The sequence below is a fragment of the Lethenteron reissneri genome, chromosome 36 (genome assembly GCF_015708825.2).
Source record: "Lethenteron reissneri isolate LAM-NWPU_2019-01 chromosome 36, ASM1570882v1, whole genome shotgun sequence".
NCBI classification, from domain to species: Eukaryota; Metazoa; Chordata; class Hyperoartia; order Petromyzontiformes; family Petromyzontidae; genus Lethenteron; species Lethenteron reissneri.
In genome coordinates, this window is record NC_083814.1 from 9,830,490 (window position 1) to 9,848,154 (window position 17,665).

General features: G+C 52.2%; 1 protein-coding gene across 4 annotated transcripts in view; it reads right to left on the reverse strand.

The window, feature by feature from the left end:
- LOC133351108 (histone-lysine N-methyltransferase MECOM-like) overlaps nucleotides 1-16,562 on the reverse strand; it is a 323,295-nt gene extending 306,733 nt beyond the window's left edge. For all 4 annotated transcript variants that reach the window (XM_061566060.1, XM_061566058.1, XM_061566059.1 and 1 more), the window contains exon 1: nucleotides 16,399-16,562. In XM_061566060.1, coding sequence (XP_061422044.1) covers nucleotides 16,399-16,435 — 37 coding nt within the window. In that variant the 5' untranslated portion in view covers nucleotides 16,436-16,562. The remainder of the gene's footprint in view (nucleotides 1-16,398) is intronic.
- Nucleotides 16,563-17,665: the final 1,103 nt, after the last annotated feature.

Consider the following 17,665-nt stretch of genomic DNA (forward strand, 5'->3'; position numbering starts at 1 on the left):
TTTAAGTTGCTCTACGAATACATGATAATCGTCCGTGCGTTCGCATGATAGCCGAGATGTTTACCAACAATTTCAATAACGAGACGTAATGACCTTGTGATAACATGAAACGATAGTAATGTACGGACTTGGCAACACACCGCTGGGTGAAGGTCGTCATAAGCTGTGTCGATCGCGGAGGGTAAGCGGAGTGGGGGGAGCCTGTTTGGCCATACTTCACCACATTGGTTATGGTGAGTTGACCACCACAGGACCGGTTCCAGATATCGCTCGCCACGGTTGTTAGCCGTGGACGGGAATCGAACTCAGGGCCGCCGTGTTCGTGACGCAGTGCACAAAATAGCGCGTCAACGCGACTCCAATATCGTGGGCAATGTGGATAAATATAATAACAACAACAACAAAAGACAAGGTTTTACCGCTAATAGGGAAGACACGTTTATTATTCGAGAGCGATATGAACGTAAATCAGGTTCAGGTAAAGTTACTACGAATAGTTACTACAAACAGGTTTTTTTGTGTTGGGTTAGATCGCGTGCATATAAATGTGTGTCGTTAAACCCGCCACCACCCGACACATCCACTGAGCACGGCTTTGTGCCGTTAACCAGAACGCGGTCAATTCGTCACGAGTACAGCACCACCGCTCGTGTGTCGGCGAGCAAACGGCCACGACGTTTAACAATCCGAAGTGCGACGTTTCTCCGACAAGCAGAGCCTCGCCCAAGTCTCAAGCGTGCCGTGCATCACAGCACAAGTGAACAGATAAATAATAAAAATAAAACATAATAAAATCAAATAATTCTCACGACGTTTCGGCTACAACGCAAGCAGCCGTCTTCAGGTGAAGAATGAGACACTGCCAAGCTAGGAGCTTATATATAAGCTGGGTTGGAGGTGGAAGAAGAAGAGAGACTTAACAAAATAATGTGCATATTAAGGCTCTCTTCTTCTTCCACCTCCAACTCAGCTTATATATAAGCTCCTAGCTTGGCAGTGTCTCATTCTTCACCTGAAGACGGCTGCTTGCGTTGTAGTCGAAACGTCGTGAAAATTATTTGATTTTATTATGTTTTATTTTTATTACTTTATAACTTCCCTTCTACGTGACTTTACCGAAACAACCAAGAAAATGAATCCCTGCAGTCACGAAAGCTTTAAATCGAAATTTAAGTGAACAGATGTCCATCGCCGAGTTGTGTGCGCCGTGCTTACCGCATCGGCGGTGCTCTTCGGGGTTGGGGCGATTAGGGCAGCCCACGCTTTGATACCCGGGGCTATCCCCCTCGTCGTTCCATACCCGGGCACGGGCAACCATCGGTTAGAAAATAAAAACAGCGGTTGCGAATATCTTTACCGCTTCTTCCGCACCCACCACCACCACACCCCACCACACCTGCCCCCTCCCCCCCCCCACCATTGACCGACGTGGTGAAGTATGGACAAACAGCGCCCGTCGTGATAACGAAGGTGCGGGTACGGTACGGCAGGTCTGACATTCAGCAGTGGATTTTAACAAAGTGTGGAGGGGGGTGTGCTGTGTATCTCTGTGTGTGTGATTTTTCTTTAAACACGCACGAGTCTGCGAAGACCCACGCCGCCTTTGAACATCTCAGCGCCCGCTCCGCCCTCCATCCACCCCGTACACGGACTAGCGATGAACAAACCCGTGCATGTATCGCACTGCACGTTGAACTTCCTTCGCACCGTACGCAGCCAACCGTGCTAGTCGGAGGTGCGAAACGCATGGTGCACACGTTACGTTGAGAAGTTGCCTTCGTGCAAGGTTCCAATCAAGGCATCACGCACGGTGTCTAATTAGTATTATATCAATCAATGCATACAGACGGATTAATATAATTATAATAACAACGAGGAAAGTCTTACTGAGTCTCAATGCTCTTTGACAAGAGGGGTCCTGCTACACGCAGGATGGTTGGCCCATTGCGTTAACGGATGAGAGTTTTGAGTTTCGCATTACGAGTATGGGGTAATGTTGCCTCGCTTCCGCACGGTTGGATTTAACAATCCACGGCTGTGGCGCCACCTGCTGGCCACCCTCACAGCCCAAGCCAACACCACCCGGTGAGCTTCGTGAGTCACTCATCCAATGCTCAGCTCCAGCACTCCCAAGATCTGGTGTCCAATGCGGCCCCCCCCCCCAACCTCGTCAGATCTCCCCATTGCAATGTCGCGTTGGGGGGCGGATGGGATGTGGGGGGGAAGGGGGGGCACACCCGGCCAAAGCAGCGACCGGCAGCAGCAACACACTTGGGAGACCGATTGTCGCACGCGTCGAGACGTCGCCTACGCGACACAGGAGACACGAGGGGGGGGGGGGGAGAGGGTGGATAGCGAGAGATTGAGACGCTCACGGGGGGAGGGAGGAGGGCTCACAGAAGAGATTGGGGACGGCAGAAGTTGCTGCTGCTGCTGCTGGGAGAGTGGAGGTGGGAGGGAGGGAGGCGTGGAGGGGGGCGGAGGGGCGGGGGGCTGGCGGGTAGGGGTGTACCGCCGCTAATTAAGAGGGTGGGCTTTGTGTTGGTTGAGGTTGAAGAGTTCTTTGGGGGGCGGAGGGGAAAAGTGGGGGGGGGGGAAGAGGAGTGAGGTTGGGGCAGGGGGGGAGAGGAAGACTCTGGGCTGAGCTGGCGAGAGGCAGAATGGGGCTTGCACGCGTCCCACCAGTGGGCCCGGTCAATAACGCCACTGGGAGCGTGCATTTTTAAACTCTATTACGCACAAAGGAGTCGATGTTCACGCGCGGGGTACAGAGTCCATCGTTAACGCGCCGCGTCGCAACGCATTCTGGGGCAGAGCTGGCTACTCGGAGTGTGCGGCTTTGCGCTCGTCCGCCACGTTCCCTCGCCCACCTCGGTTCGAAACCCCGGCGACGGCTAACGTCAGTGGCGAGTGATGTCTGAACCGATCGATCGTGGTGCCCTTCCGCTTCACTTACCCGCACTGACCGGCGTGGTGAAGTATGGTCAAACAAACACACCCCCCACTCCTTCCCCGCACGGCCGACGTAATATGCCGTAGATTGACAAAGCTCTGTACATTGTTTGTGTTATTCATACTACCCGCAAGGCTGTTTTGTAATTTCCAACCATCATCCACGCAAAGGGTATGGGACACAGGTAGCAAACTGCGTGTGACTCACGCAAATGTACTCATGCAAAGACAAAGATCACCCTGCATAGCCTTGAACAGTTTGTTGGGGCAAGTGTTGTTAGCGCGTCACACCTATGAAGGCCGGAACGGCACACGAAGGGTCGGCAGGCAGCTCCCTGCACGGCCACCTTTATCTCCCCAATGCTGATGTTCACACACACCCCACGAGGTGTTTGTTTAAGGCTGAGTAGACCTAGAGGGTGCCCAGGACCGGTTCAAATATTCGAGCCCCCGTTATTGGTTCGTGCGCTGGATTTAAAATCATAGTGCATCGCTCTAACCATTAAACGACTACTTGACACGACACACATGCAGACACGTGCAGACACAAAGATCCCCCGTATAGCCTTCAAAAGATTGTCGGAGCACGTTCTGTTAGCGAGGAGCGCCTGTGAAGGCACATGGGGGGGGGCAGCACTAAAGACAAAGACCCCCGGTATAGCCTGAACAGACTTTGTGGCAAGTGCAAAGACACACACACGTGCACACACCGTGCGTACGGGAGACGTGTTCAAGGCGCACTTTCTTTCGGCTTCAGCGTCAAACTCAACCGGGAGGTAAAGCTATTTTAAGCGTTTTATCACGAGACAGAGCAATGCAGGGCTTGCATAGAGGACGACACTGCCCGCGTGGTGAAAGCAATCACGATCTCCAAGTCTTCTATTTATTCTTTTCATTCGAGAGGGCCAATTCCGAACAGAATGTATGCGGTATTTGCATTCATCTAGTTGAACGCACTGATTCAACACTAATGCGTGTGTGCGTGTGTAAAGTGTCGTATTTACAACCATTTATCGTTACAATTTACACCCATCGAGATTGATACGTGTGCGACATTTCAGTCGACTAAGACCTTCCAGCAGAACTACCATTAGGCTCGCATGAATGTATATGTGTTGAACTTCATTCGCACCGTACCTAGTAGGCCGACCGTGCAAATCGGAGGTGCTGTTAGCACGATGAGACGAGTTAGTGGCAGTCGCGTCTCACTGGACAACCTCAGCGATGGCCAAACGGCGCGTTGAGGAGGCCTTCATCCGCCAGTGGACAAACCACGGCTGACTGCTAATGACGACTCCGCGTCGAATTACATTTTAGTCCACAATATACCAGACAATTAACACGACGGGGGGAGGGGAGGGCGTTGAGGGGTGGGAGGCGGGGCGTGGGTGTGGATTGTGCAAAGAAGATTTTTTGCGCAAACAAAAAAAATTAGCGACGCTCGCAAATTTGCAGAATTCGCAAACATCGACGTGGAGGAGGTGAAAGCGACCACCGCGAACATTTCTCTCCCAGCAGCAGCAGCAGCAGCCGCAGCAGCAGCAGCAGCCGCAGCAGCAGCCGCAGCAGCAGCAGCAGCCGCAGCATCAGCAGCAGCAGCCGCAGCAGCAGCAGCAGCCGCAGCAGCAGCAGCAGCCGCAGCAGCAGCAGCAGCAGCCGTCGCCGCCGCATTTAAATAACGGCGCGCATTGTTTAAGGCTTCCGCGCTATTGATTTAGGCGACAGTGCTCATTGATGCAGGCTAATTAGGTATTGAATACGCATTATCGGAACGTCAATTTGCGGCTAATTAGGCCATTAATTACTTCTAAACGCCACCAATCCGGCGAACGCAGAAGTCTCGCCCCCCCACCACCACCCTACAAACCAGCCCCAACTCCACTCCACTCTCCACCCACTACCACCACGACCATCAAAGACAAAGATCCCCCGTGTAGCTTGAGCAGACTGCTGGGGCAAGTGCTGTTAGTAGCGAGTAGCAGCAACAGCACACAGACAAAGGTCCCCCATGTAGCCTCTCACAAACTGTTGGGGCAAGTGCTGTTAGCGAGCACCCATGAAGAAAGGCCGACACGGCACACGAGTGGGTGGGTGAACAACACCACGCCCGGCCGCCTTTGTCTCCCCAGATACTAATTTACGGCTGAGTCGACCTATGGGAGAGCCATGACCGGTTCAGATAATCGTCACCGGTGTTGGCCTCGAGCGGGAATCGAACTAGTGTTCGCCTGGTTCGTAGCGTCCACCGCACTAACCACTACACTACCGCTCCCAACACCGTGACAATAACCACGACAGCCATCACCACCATCACCATCAAACAGCCACCACGCGTGGTGCACTTTGAATGTCCATCTTGCCGGGTGTCTTGCCACTGTGGTCGCGTGCGTGAAGTCTCTGTCCCTATGACCGCAGCGATCTGAATTCACTGCGTTTAACAAGGTGTTTACCTAAAGGTTGTTTTATACGAGCAATTTTGTCCATTTCTTTTTTTTTTTACTATTACATCCGAGCGACAGTGTTCGATTATCGACAACTAAATCTCCGAGCGACAGTGTTATTAAATAGTGACATCGTTAATTCTCGCGCTTACTTCGCAAATAAAATGAAATTTTGACGTTTTTTTATTATTATTATTGCGTATGAAAAATAATCCACGTCACTTTTTCACCGACAGACTTCACCGAACGCGCGCGGCTTCCGTCAACAACAATGTACGATTACGATTATCGTAATTTACCGGTGGGGGGGGGGGGGGGGGACATGAGTGGTGGCGCTGCGGTTAGCGCACTACTGTCAAGCGTGTCAATCCGAGTTGCTGGAATCTCTCTGTCACGGTGAACATCAGTCGGTGAGCAGATCCCCGGGGTGCCCAACCCCCTTTGTTTGTTTGTTGTTGGTGTTGTTACAAACCCGCACTGACCAACGCGATGAAGTATGGTCAGCACACTCCCCGTGGCGTGAAGGGGGAAACCCCTTTCGTCAAACGGTGGAATGGCAAACGACTACGCATCGCCCACTCTTGTTACAATTGTTGGACGTGTGATTGCGTATATCAACAATGATATATTCATTGGCGATAGGGACATAACTCCGGCGGGTAACGCATTGACTCGCGCACCGGACGATAGGCCGTTTACATCGAGTTCACGGTTCGACTTCGAGATACGGCTATTATATCCCGCGATAGGGACGTGAAAACTGCGGTCTATTGATAAGGGTTAGCGTTCAGCAATCTCGCGTAGCGCTCCTCTATGTACGTTAACAATGAGCCGTAAGCTGAAATGTAACGTGCAGAACAAGCGCCTGCAACTCGGGCGTAACGTTCAGACGAGGATATGGAATTGGTGTGCTCGATAAAAACGCATTAAAGTGATGTTTTACATTAATAATAGCCCACCGGTAATGTCCCCACGAACTTAACCGGGGTTAAAGAGGTGCACGGTTTTAGTCTTGACGGGCTAGGGTTACTCTTTGTTTCTTTCGGTAAAGTCACGTAGAAAGAACATTTATTAAACAATATAATACGTTAGGGTTGCCGTAGTCTCTGGATTATAAGACGCTCCGGAAAGTAAGAAGCACCTTAAACGTGTTCCCGGTGTCAATAAATAATTATAAGATCCCCCGTAGAGCCGTAAGCGACTGTAGGGGCAGGTGTTGTTAGCGAGCACCTATGAAAGCCGGCACGGCACACGAGGGGGTGGGTGGCCAGCACCACGCCCGTCCGCCTTTGTCTCCCGAGTGGCTAATGATTACACACCGCATCAGGTACTCATTTGAGGACAAGTCGACCTCGCAGAGGCCCAGGACTGATTCAGATGTTCGTTGCTGGCGTTGGCCGTGAGCCTGAATCAAAACTCGTGTCGCTGGGTTCAAAGAGCAGCGCGCTAACCACCGCAACACCGCTCCCCACATACATCTAAAGCGCGCACAAACGCAAGCGCAGCCGAACGCCCACCGGATCTTAAGACGCACGCTCAAGTTTTGCTTTTAAAATCAACGGGGCAGGAAAAGTGCGTCCTATAATCCGGAAAATCGGGTAGGTACATCCACGCAGAAGCGAGTGCCAGAGCAAGGCTATCGCTTCTACCAGCAAATACTCTTTCAAGCACCCTGCTACGGTCACTAGACTCGCGAACCATACCCCGTGGTGAACTAACCACGCAAAACTAATTTTTAAAAAGCACGCGACAATACAAACGCGTTATATTGTAGGCACACATGCCACGGCAGGTAATGCACGCTTACACACTGCCCAGTGGCTAGGAGATGATAGTTCAGCAACGGGTGATTATTGAAGCTGGTGAGTGCTACTCCCCTCACTCATGAGCGATAGTTGGCTTTCGTGCCGGTGCCCTGAATTTTCCTGCCACACGAAATCAACCAAAAAAGAACACCCCTGCGAGTGGAATCGACCAAATATCCCAATGCGGCAGGACGCTCCGGTAAGAGTGCCTTGAGAATTAGCGAGGCATCTCCTGGGGGTAACACAAAAAAGGCAATCATCAGCATCGCGATCGTGATTATTGATGGTCATGTTGTTGTGTACGTGATGTGCCTGAGCTGTCACGAATGTCTTCCTCGTGCGCCCCACGGCGTGAAATTCGCGTTCGTGATCGGAGAGTTCACGCCGTGGGTCAGAGTTGGCCGTCCTGTATTTTGAGCCAAAGTGCGGACATCGTTTTGAAAACGCATGCTCTACACACACGCACGGATACTTAAATATCCATGTGTATTGACGTGCGTACATATGTATCGACATGTATATGTGTGTGTGTTAAAAGGCGAGGAAGCAGTGTGTGAGTGTGAATGATAAGTGAATAAATGTAGGGCGTGAGACGAGACTAGGAATCGAGGGGTCACCCAGCCTCACATGGAACCCTGACGCTCCCTTCATACTCTTGAGACACGTTCACTGACCCTCTCATAATAATAACAACAACAATACAAGTGATGCCCTTTATTTAGCCAGGAATACCTCGCCGAGTCTCAATACTCTCTGTCGGCCACTGCCATCGATAAGAGCTCGGCCTCGTGTGGGAGGAAATCTGGGGGGGGGGTGCCCGGACACAACCCCCCCCCACCCACCCTGACGAATGAGGTGACGCTGAAGGGCTCCGCACAGATGGATTCAAGAACACGTGGCCTCACTGCCATCGTCGTAAGACTGCCTGACGTTCCAAGCCTCGATCGGCTGTATTCCTGGACCAAGTACTAACCACGTTTAAAAATCAGCTTATCTTCCGACATCGTGCGCATTCCACGTGATTTGTCCGTACGTGTGTGTGTGGGGGGGTGTTGAGACCCCCCCCCTCCCGCCGTCGCTATTGTGTCATTTGATCCATGAAAGGGGGAGGACTTGTCGCGGTGGCAATGATTAGGTCGAACCGTGAAGAGGTGTGTGGCGCAGCGGATGGGGAGGAAGGGGGGGGAGGGCGCTTGGCGATGTTTGGCTGGGCGGTTGCGTCCGTAGCGGCGATAGAAAGCAAACGGCAGTCGGGTTGAAATAACATTGCAAACCACGACCACCACAACCACCGCCACCTCCCCCCCCGCCCTCCCCTACCCCCTCTGTACTGTATTCCTAATTGCAATATCGAGTTTCCACCCCGCTTCTGGTTCTTTCTATAGGGCGACGCGCCCGATAATGAGGCTTAATGCACTTGGAATAAAGCGCGCGGCTGGGGGCAGCAAACGGCGTTCGTGACACTCCCTCTCGCCCTTCCTCGGCTCTCTCGCCGGCGGTGGTCGTTGGTGGCAAACTCGTTGCTCCAAGAGCGCCCCGAAGATTGAAGAACAAGAAGATGAAGAAACGAAAGGAGAAAAAAATTGTCTCTTTCTTGCGCGAACGATTACGTTCAAAGTCGCAACCGCTCGTCGGGACGAAATCTGCAATAGTTGACACCGCTTTGTCGTTCCACTGCTGGGTGAAGACATCCTTCCACGCAGTCGTCGTTAGGGTCGCCTGTAGTTTGGCTATATTTGACCACGCTGGTTTAGAGCGGTGCTGGTGAAGTGGTGGAGGGGGGCTAGTGACGAGATGGTAGTGCCAGTATCGGTTCAAATACCACTCGCCAATGACATACACACATATGAAATATATGAACCGTAGCGGGGTTAACGAGCGGTTCTGTAAGCGCAAGGCGGCAACCACACACTCACTCACTCTCACGAACATCGGCACCATCATCATCGTCATCACCGCACGCAGGCAACTCAGGACTGCAATTTCATTGCTTGGAGTTGCACGCAGCAGAGATGATGTTTGCGCTTGGCTAACGCAACCAGTTCATGAGGTTGCATTCGAGCTGCTGCTGCTGTTACTGCTGCTCCTACTGCCGCTACTACTGCTGCTGATACTACTGCTACTACTACTGCTGCTGTTACTGCTACTGCTGCTGCTACTGTTACTGCTGCTACGACTGCTGCTGCTGCTACTGCTGTTACTGCTGCTACTACTACTACTGCTCCTACTGCTGCTGCTACTGCTGCTACTGCTACTACTACTGCTGCTCCTACTGCTGCTACTACTGCTGCTGCTGTTACTACTGCTGTTACTGCTGCTGTTACTGCTACTGCTGCTGTTACTGCTACTGCTGCTCCTACTGCTGCTACGACTGCTGCTGCTGTTTCTACTGCTGTTACTACTGCTGTTACTGCTGCTGATGTTACTGCTACTGCTGCTACTACTACTGTTACTGCTGCTAAGACTGCTGCTGCTGCTACTACTGCTGCTCCTACTGCTGCTACAACTGCTGCTGCTACTGTTACTGCTGTTATTGCTGCTACTACTACTACTGATGTTACTACTGCTGCTACTACTGCTGCTGCTGTCACTGCTGCTGTCACTGCTGCTGCTGCTAATGCTACTACTGCTGCTACTACTGCTGTTACTGCTGCTGCTACTGCTGCTGCTGCTACTGCTGCTACAGTGCGGTGTGAGACTTTGACGGTGCGGAAAATATGGTTGGCGTATTTATTTCCTTGTTTAGAGTTTACTACTACTACTATTGCTACGACTGCTACGACTGCTACCATTGCTATTTTATTCCACTGCGTGTTCCTTTACTACAACAACGAAAGGCTGGCGAATATCGTGCACATTTTTGGAATAATGGATTTTTGTATTTTAAATAAATCTTATTTTATATCATTTTTATTTCTAAAAAGGCAACACATCTCTCCACGCATAGTCAACACAAACTAATAACAATCAACATTTGTCCGCAGAAGACCTTCTTGGCCGATGGTGGTGATGGTGGTGGTTGTTGTTGTTTGTATTGTGCTAGCACGCCCGCTCAAGATCGCGAGATACATTGAAGATTGCTATCGCATAACGACGAACCACTTCGAACGTGTCCGCAGCGGCCAACGTATGAACACGAGCGCGTGAACGCCGCCTGCAAAAATGTGTAAAGGTGCCGCTGACGAGCCTATTGTCGACGCGAATTAATGTCGGGATAATTCACATCGGACTCAAACGCAATCTATAACCGAGATGATGTGCTTTGCGCGAGGTTGAAATTTGTTCATTAAAAAAAAGTTGTGGATTTGATGATAATGATCGCCTTCTTTGCGTGGGACTAGTTAGTGTGTGTCGTGTACCTGTGGCGGAAATCAACGGTGCCACTCGCTAACAGCACTTGCCCCAAAAAGTATGTTAACGCTATACGGGGGATCTTTGTCTTTAATAGGGTACATGTAAAAAATTGTTCAGATCCTGCGAAGATTATACTCAAAATATGTACAGTTTATGCGACCACACTATTACATGACCTGCAGCTTCCACCACTGATAAATGTTGTCTGTTCCATAATAAACACAGCACTCGTGCGGCTATTACCGGTCTAATAGTTTATATTCCATTTAGAAGTCCACTGCTTAATAAAGTCTCCCCACGCCGTGTCCACAATCGGAGTGGCCGGGTGATGGGTGTAGTTTTGCCATACTTCACCACGCCGGTCAGTGCGGATTGGTAAATCGAATTGCCCACCGGTTCGTAACAACAATATCACTCGAGACTGACCTACGCATCGGCGGGGAATTCAACTCAGGTGGGTGGTAGCCGCACCGCCCAACGCTACTGCTCATGCAGTGCCATGGGCCAATGCACCGGCTGCTAGACACGCGTGCCGATTCTGGAGGGATCGTATCTGAGGCTAATGACATACCAGTGTGAGAGTTTCTATGAGTGAAATTGAATGCAAGACCGAGTTCTGAGTTCTGCTATTTAAAAAAAGAAAAAAAACGGGGGAGGGGGGTGGTGGTGGTGCTTCTAGCTACCAGTAATGAACAGCACTAATACTCTACCAGCCACCCATAGCAAGCCTGCCAGACTAAAGTCATTACGATCACAGCACAAAACGCACGCGCAAGTGCGTGCGCGCGCGCGCGCGCGCACGCACACACACACGCACATACGTACACACACAAATTGTACAACCTGTTTTCCATTTGCTAGCAACGTTCGGTATGGTAATGGCAACGATCTGGCGCCGCATATATAACGCGTGAGAGTTACTATTTAGTGGCTAAACTTCACCGACAAACGCGGCTAAGTATATCTATACACACACACACATGCGCGCGCGCGATCACGCACCAACAGACAAAGACCCCCCCCCCCCCGTGACATAATGTTGATATGGCAGGGTAAGCGTCGTTATCAGCGAGCACCTATTAAGGGCCGACACGATACCCGACAGGGTTGTGTGTAGTAAGTACCACGCCCGGTCGCCTTTGTCTTCCGCCCCCCCCCCCCCAATGTGTTAAGAGTTTGCACAACGCCCTTCGAGTCTCATTTTACGCCGAGTTGACCTAGGGGAGGGCCAGGACGCGTCCTGATATCACTCGCCAATGATGTTAGCTGTTGTCGGGAATCGAACTCGGGTCGCCGGGATCGTAGCACCGTGCGCGAAGCACTGCACGTTTGACATACACACATACATCGAGACACGCACGCACACGTGCATACAGATTCATGTACATAAGACAGATACATACACATAGATGCAGATACACAAATACAAACACACGGATACATACAAAGACAAAAGGACAACGATTGCCCCATATAACCTTGAACAGAATGTTGGGGCAAGTGCTGTCAGCGAGCACGTAAGGGGCCAATACGGCAGACGAAAAGGGTGCATGGCCATCACCGCGCCCGGCCGCCTTTGTCTCCCCAGTGCTGATGTTTACGCGCCGCACCAGGTACTCATTTCAGTCTGAGTCGACCTAGGGGGAGGCCCAGGACCGGCCTAGATCATCGCCACTGGGTGTGTTGGTGGCCGTGAGCGGGAATCGAAAATGGGTCGCCAGATTCGTTATTGTAGCGCAGCGCGCTAACCGCTGTACGCTACCACTATCCACAATGTATATATGTGTGTGTCTATATAAACAAACATATTAAAACATACAAACACACGTACGCACATACGCATATGTAGACAAAGATCCCCCGTATGGCCTGTAACAGACTGTTGGGGCAAGTGCTGTTAGCGAGTAGCACCTATGAAGGCCGGCACGGCACACGAGCGGGGTGGGGGGGGGGTCAACACCACGCCCGGCCGCCTTTGTCTCCCCCGTTGGCGATGTTTACACACCGAGCACCAGCCGGTGTCGACCTGGGGGAGGCCCCATGACCGCTTCAGACAATCGGGTGCGTTGGTGGCCGTGAGCGAGAGTCGAACTCGTGTCAAAGCCGGGTTCGTAGCGCAGCTGCTGAACTAACGCGCCGCACACAGACTCACACACACACATAGATACACGCATGCCTTTGAACAATGCCCCTTAAAAGAACACTTGTTAAACGTCAAACGCGAGCTGCTAGGAGCCGCATTCTACGGACAAATATATTTAAAAAAATATAAATATAACCCACCCGCTCGCATCGTTTCGTCGTTTCACTTGCTCGCGCCGTTCCACAGGTAATTTTATGAAGCCGCTTATCAAAGCTACACAAACACGCGCTACGGATTGCGTTGCGTGCAGGTGCCACAATAGCACTCACACCCCCCCGCGCGTTTATACAATGCTCACTTACACATCATGTTTACAGACGTATACAACCAGACAAGAAGATTGCAGTCCTCACCCCCTGTTTCGCCAAGTACTGTTAGCGATCGCCTATTAAGGGCCGAGTTAGACGGGTGTGTGTCTTCGTCTCCCCACTGCGAGCGTGTGCACGTGATCAGTCATCTTGCGACTTTACCCGTAACACCGAGTCCACGTACGAGAGCGCAAGGCCCAGGAGGGGTTCTACGCTGTCACTCGCCAGCGATTGTTCGCCGTGGCCGGGAACTTAACTCGGGTGCAGTGTCAGTGGCACATGTACAGGGGAGACACCCATTGAGTGTACTAGATCATAAATATAATGCTGTATGTGCACACGCACGCACGGGCACGCTAAGAGACAACATGCAAACGCAGATTTAGACGGAGATATTAAAGTCGTGTTTTTCTTTTTCAATGGACACGCGCATAAGTGAACTACTATATCACAAGGCACGTGCGAATACGAGTTGCGTGGTGGAATTAAATTAGCACTCGCGGTGTAATGGATGGTGATCGATAACGGTGGAGGAGTGGAGCGGTGGCGAAGTGGTTGGAGCCGCGCACTCAGAACGCGGGTTCCACGTTAAGTTCGAGGCCCGATCAAATCGATATCGAGGTGACATCTGAAACTCACCACCCACCCCGTCTTGTGCGAGCCCGCGCTTAACCGGCGCGGTGAAGTATGGACAAACGAATTGCCCATAACGAGCGCGTGCGTCGTCAGGACTTTCATCCAGCAGTGGATTGACAATTGGCCGTGCACTGAGGACCATAGCAATCGCGGGTGGCGTGATGACGCTTGCATCATCGAGTGTCGTTGTTGAACGACTCTGGTTATATCATTACACTCGTGTATAAATATATATATTTTTACAGTCACTACTCATACAATAGTTCTACAGACAGTTGCACTATATAATATAACTCAATTGCCGGACGTTCATGTCTCTTCCCCCTTGAATTTCGTGCGCGCGCGCATTTAGAGTCCCGGTGTAGTCGGTTCGATCGCCGACCTCTCGTCTCGCCGACGTTTGTCCGCGTGAGCAATTACATTTTATTGATTTCACTGAAATTGTGACGACGGTTCCCGCGGAGTTTAATAGTTGCCGGTAATGGAATACACAGGCGCGCGCGCAAACACGCGCACGCGTATAAGCGCTGAACAACGTGTAGGCAACGCGTGCGTATGAAGCAGGCAGATGATTTGGATGATACCGCTGCTGTTGCGATGCCAATGGTTCACGAGCGCGAATAATACACGGCAACAAACTCGAATAAACACGCGTCGATAACACCGCGGCCTCAATAAAAGAGAGGGTATAGTGGGCGACGTTTCGAGCAATGGCCCTTTCTTCGGAGCACAGAAGTAGATCAACTCTTTCGGGACTCTACATAGACGCCAGAGAGAGTCTAATACCTCTCCATCCTCTTTCTCTCTCTGTGCGTGTGTGCTGTGAAGAAGGGATATTGCCCGAAACGTCTCCCGTTTATATACCATTTATTTTAAAGGCCACGCATTGTTACTGACGAATAATACACAGCGTGTTAAGGTGAGGTAGGATAGGCTGTATGTGTGAGTCACGATGTTTTATATCATTGCAGCTTAAATATAAACTTAATAGCATCGTGCACGGCAATAACCGCGCAGTTAAGCCGGAACGGTGACCGGCGAAATACTCTCGTAGGCCGTGTAACAAACAAATACATAAACACACAACACAGAACAGAAAAAGTAGAAATTACTTCTTCGGAGTGTCAAAGAGTGTCAGACAAAATACGTACAAGTGCCGCCAGCGGTGGTTTAATTAAAATTAGCGGCATGCGCGGCGTGTGTCTGCAAGCGCTCAATTTAACGCACGGATTTAGCTTTTTTGTTTACAGTACTCGTAGAAGATGTTCTTGGAAGCCGCGGTGATTGCGGTCAACTCTGAACGCAAATCGCACGCTTTCGAGACACGCCAAGCCGCAGACAACGGAGTGGAACGTTGCAAACAACAACAATAAGAATTATATTCATCGAGCGACCAAACCAGTGAACACCGCCTCGGCTACGCCAGTTTCTTTCTCTCTCTCTCGCTCCCCGTGGGAAGTTATTTTACGAACCGGTGCGAGCATCTGCACGTCTTAAAAAAAAGTTCCTAACACGGCTGCTACGCCGTCGCTAAGTTGAAGTCGCGGCATGTATTTCAAACCACGACCTCCAAGTAGGAGCTTGCCCAACTCCCACCACGTCCAATTATACGTTAGCACGGCGTGTACGCGTTGTTTTTTTGTTACGGTTATGTCTTGACTGTCTGTGTCTACAACAACGATCCTACAACTATACGACACGGGCAAAAACATTACCGTGACTTGTCATGCATGCATACAAACAAACAAACGAGGATGGAGAGACCGCATGAGAAGTACGCGCGGCGTCAGATCCATCACGACGCCTCGCCACGCAACAAAATCGCCGCTCGCGGCCACCTCCCCTGCGTCCTTTCCCCGTCGCCGCTAGACCGGGCCCCCTGAACCGTGGCCGCACCGCCTCTGCGTAGAAGCGGGCCCCAGGGCCTAACGGCAGCGCTGCTACCTCTCCCCCCAGCCACCTCTCTCCCGAGTCGAGGTGAACGTGAACGAGCGAACCGCGCACAGCGAGTGGAACGCGCGGCCGACAGGGGAGGAGGAGGAGGAGGGGGGGGGTCCCGTTCTCCCCGCGCGCTCGGTGAGCGGTACGAGAGCGCCCACTACACGCGAAGCGAGCGGCGGCGTCGGCGGCGAGGAGGAGGCTGGAGACCCAGAGCCGCGTACGCACGCAACACAGGAGCAGGGAGAGAGAGAGTGCAGTGGAAAGAAGGGAAAAAAAGTTTCCCTGCTTCCTCGTAAACTTTAGCAACTTCGAAGCGACGCCTCGGCGGACTAGCCCGGCCGGCGAGGGAACGTCGTGCTGAGCCGTGCCGCGGTCTCTCTTCTCCCCCCTCTCTCTCTCTCCCCTCTTGGTCGCAGCGCCTCGAGTGAGCGCTGCCGTGCGGTCTCTGCTCTGGCTGCGGATCGAGACCGGCGCAGCGCCCTCCCAACGCCAAGGGCATGGAGCCCAAAGCCTCCGCTGCTGCTGCTGCGGTGCGCGCGCGTCTCTTGCCCGCCTGGGCTGGCCGAGTGCGTGCCGGCGTGAACTGCTCGGCCACTGTGCAGCAGCCGCGTTTTGTCCTCGAGCAACTTCACCGTATGTAGCCCCCGGGCGCACGTTTTACACGCCAAACTGTAGAAGAGCCTGCGACTTTTTTTCTCTTTGGTCAAGAGCGGAGCGCAGCCGCGCTAATGAAGACGACGACGAGGAGGAGGCGACGGTGAGTGAGTGTGAAGTGAGTGTCGTCTGCGAGCGACTCGGAAAGCGCGCCGCGCACTTACTTTTGGCGAGTTTGCGGGCCCGTCCCTTGGAGCGCATCGTGCCGACGGAGAGGTCGGTTTGATTGAGATTCCGCCGACGCTATCTTCGGAAGAGCATTGTCAGTGCAGGGACACCTTTGCGCAGGCGCACACGCCTCGTGTCACCCCCCCGTGGCCGCCCCTCCCCTCTCTCCCCTCTCTCCTCCTCTCCTCCTCCCCTCCTTTCCTCCTCCTCCACCACCACCACCACCGCCGCCTGCCACCGCACTCGCCACCGCGGAGCTGCCTTGATTGGAGCTGTCAAATCGGCGTTCGAACATCTTGGAAGGAGGGAAAAGGAGTTTTATTTTATTTTTATTTTATTTATTTATTTTTGTCTCTCTCTCCTCCCCCAAGCCTCCTCACCCCCTCCCCTCTCCCCCGCCCCTCCTCTCTCACCAGCTCCCCACACACTTTCCACACACGCACGCACGCACACACAGACCCTCCCCCCCCCCCCCGTCTGAAGTCAACATTCTCGCTCTTCCTGCTGAAAGGGCCGGCGAGTCTGCTGGCCGCGGGAAGCGTTCGGATGGTTCATAGGACCCGCGGGAACAAGCCTCGTCCCGGCGGGCTCAATTATAACAAGTCTTGCGTTAAAAATTCTTGCGTTAAGACAAAAAAAAAACTTCTCTCTGAACGTATGTACCCCGCGCACGTGTTCTGCCTGCCAGCGGCGCCTGTTCGTTCACCTGCGTACATCCCAGCGGCACGCGTAGCAACTCGTGTTGTGTGTTGTGTGTGCGTGTGTTCGCGGGGGGGGGGCTTCTTTTAATTATTTGGGTTGTTTTTTTGTTTGTTATTGTTTTGTTTTGCGCATTTCACATCTCGGCTCGTCGCTCGCCGCGTACAATTGCGGCGTTCGTTGACCGTTCCTCTGTTGCACCTCTGAATTGTACCCCTTTGACGTCTCGCCGTCTCGTGCCCCCCCCCCCCCCCCCGACTTCTTCATACGATTGCCGTCTTGGTGTCGTTACGCGTAGAGATACTACTGCTGTTGTTGTTGTTGTCTTAACCCGTGAACACATTTGACGTTGGCCGTTCACTGTCGCCCCCATCCCCCCCCTCTCTCTCTCTCCCGCATGGATACCAAGAATGGGCACCGCTCATATGAACTATACAAATAAAACCACACACGGACGAGTGTGCAAGAAGGCGTCTTCGCATTCACACGAGTGCGCTTTAAACAGAACAGGGGGTGGTAGAAACGGAACAGGGACACTTTTGAGAACCCGATTTGAAACGAATA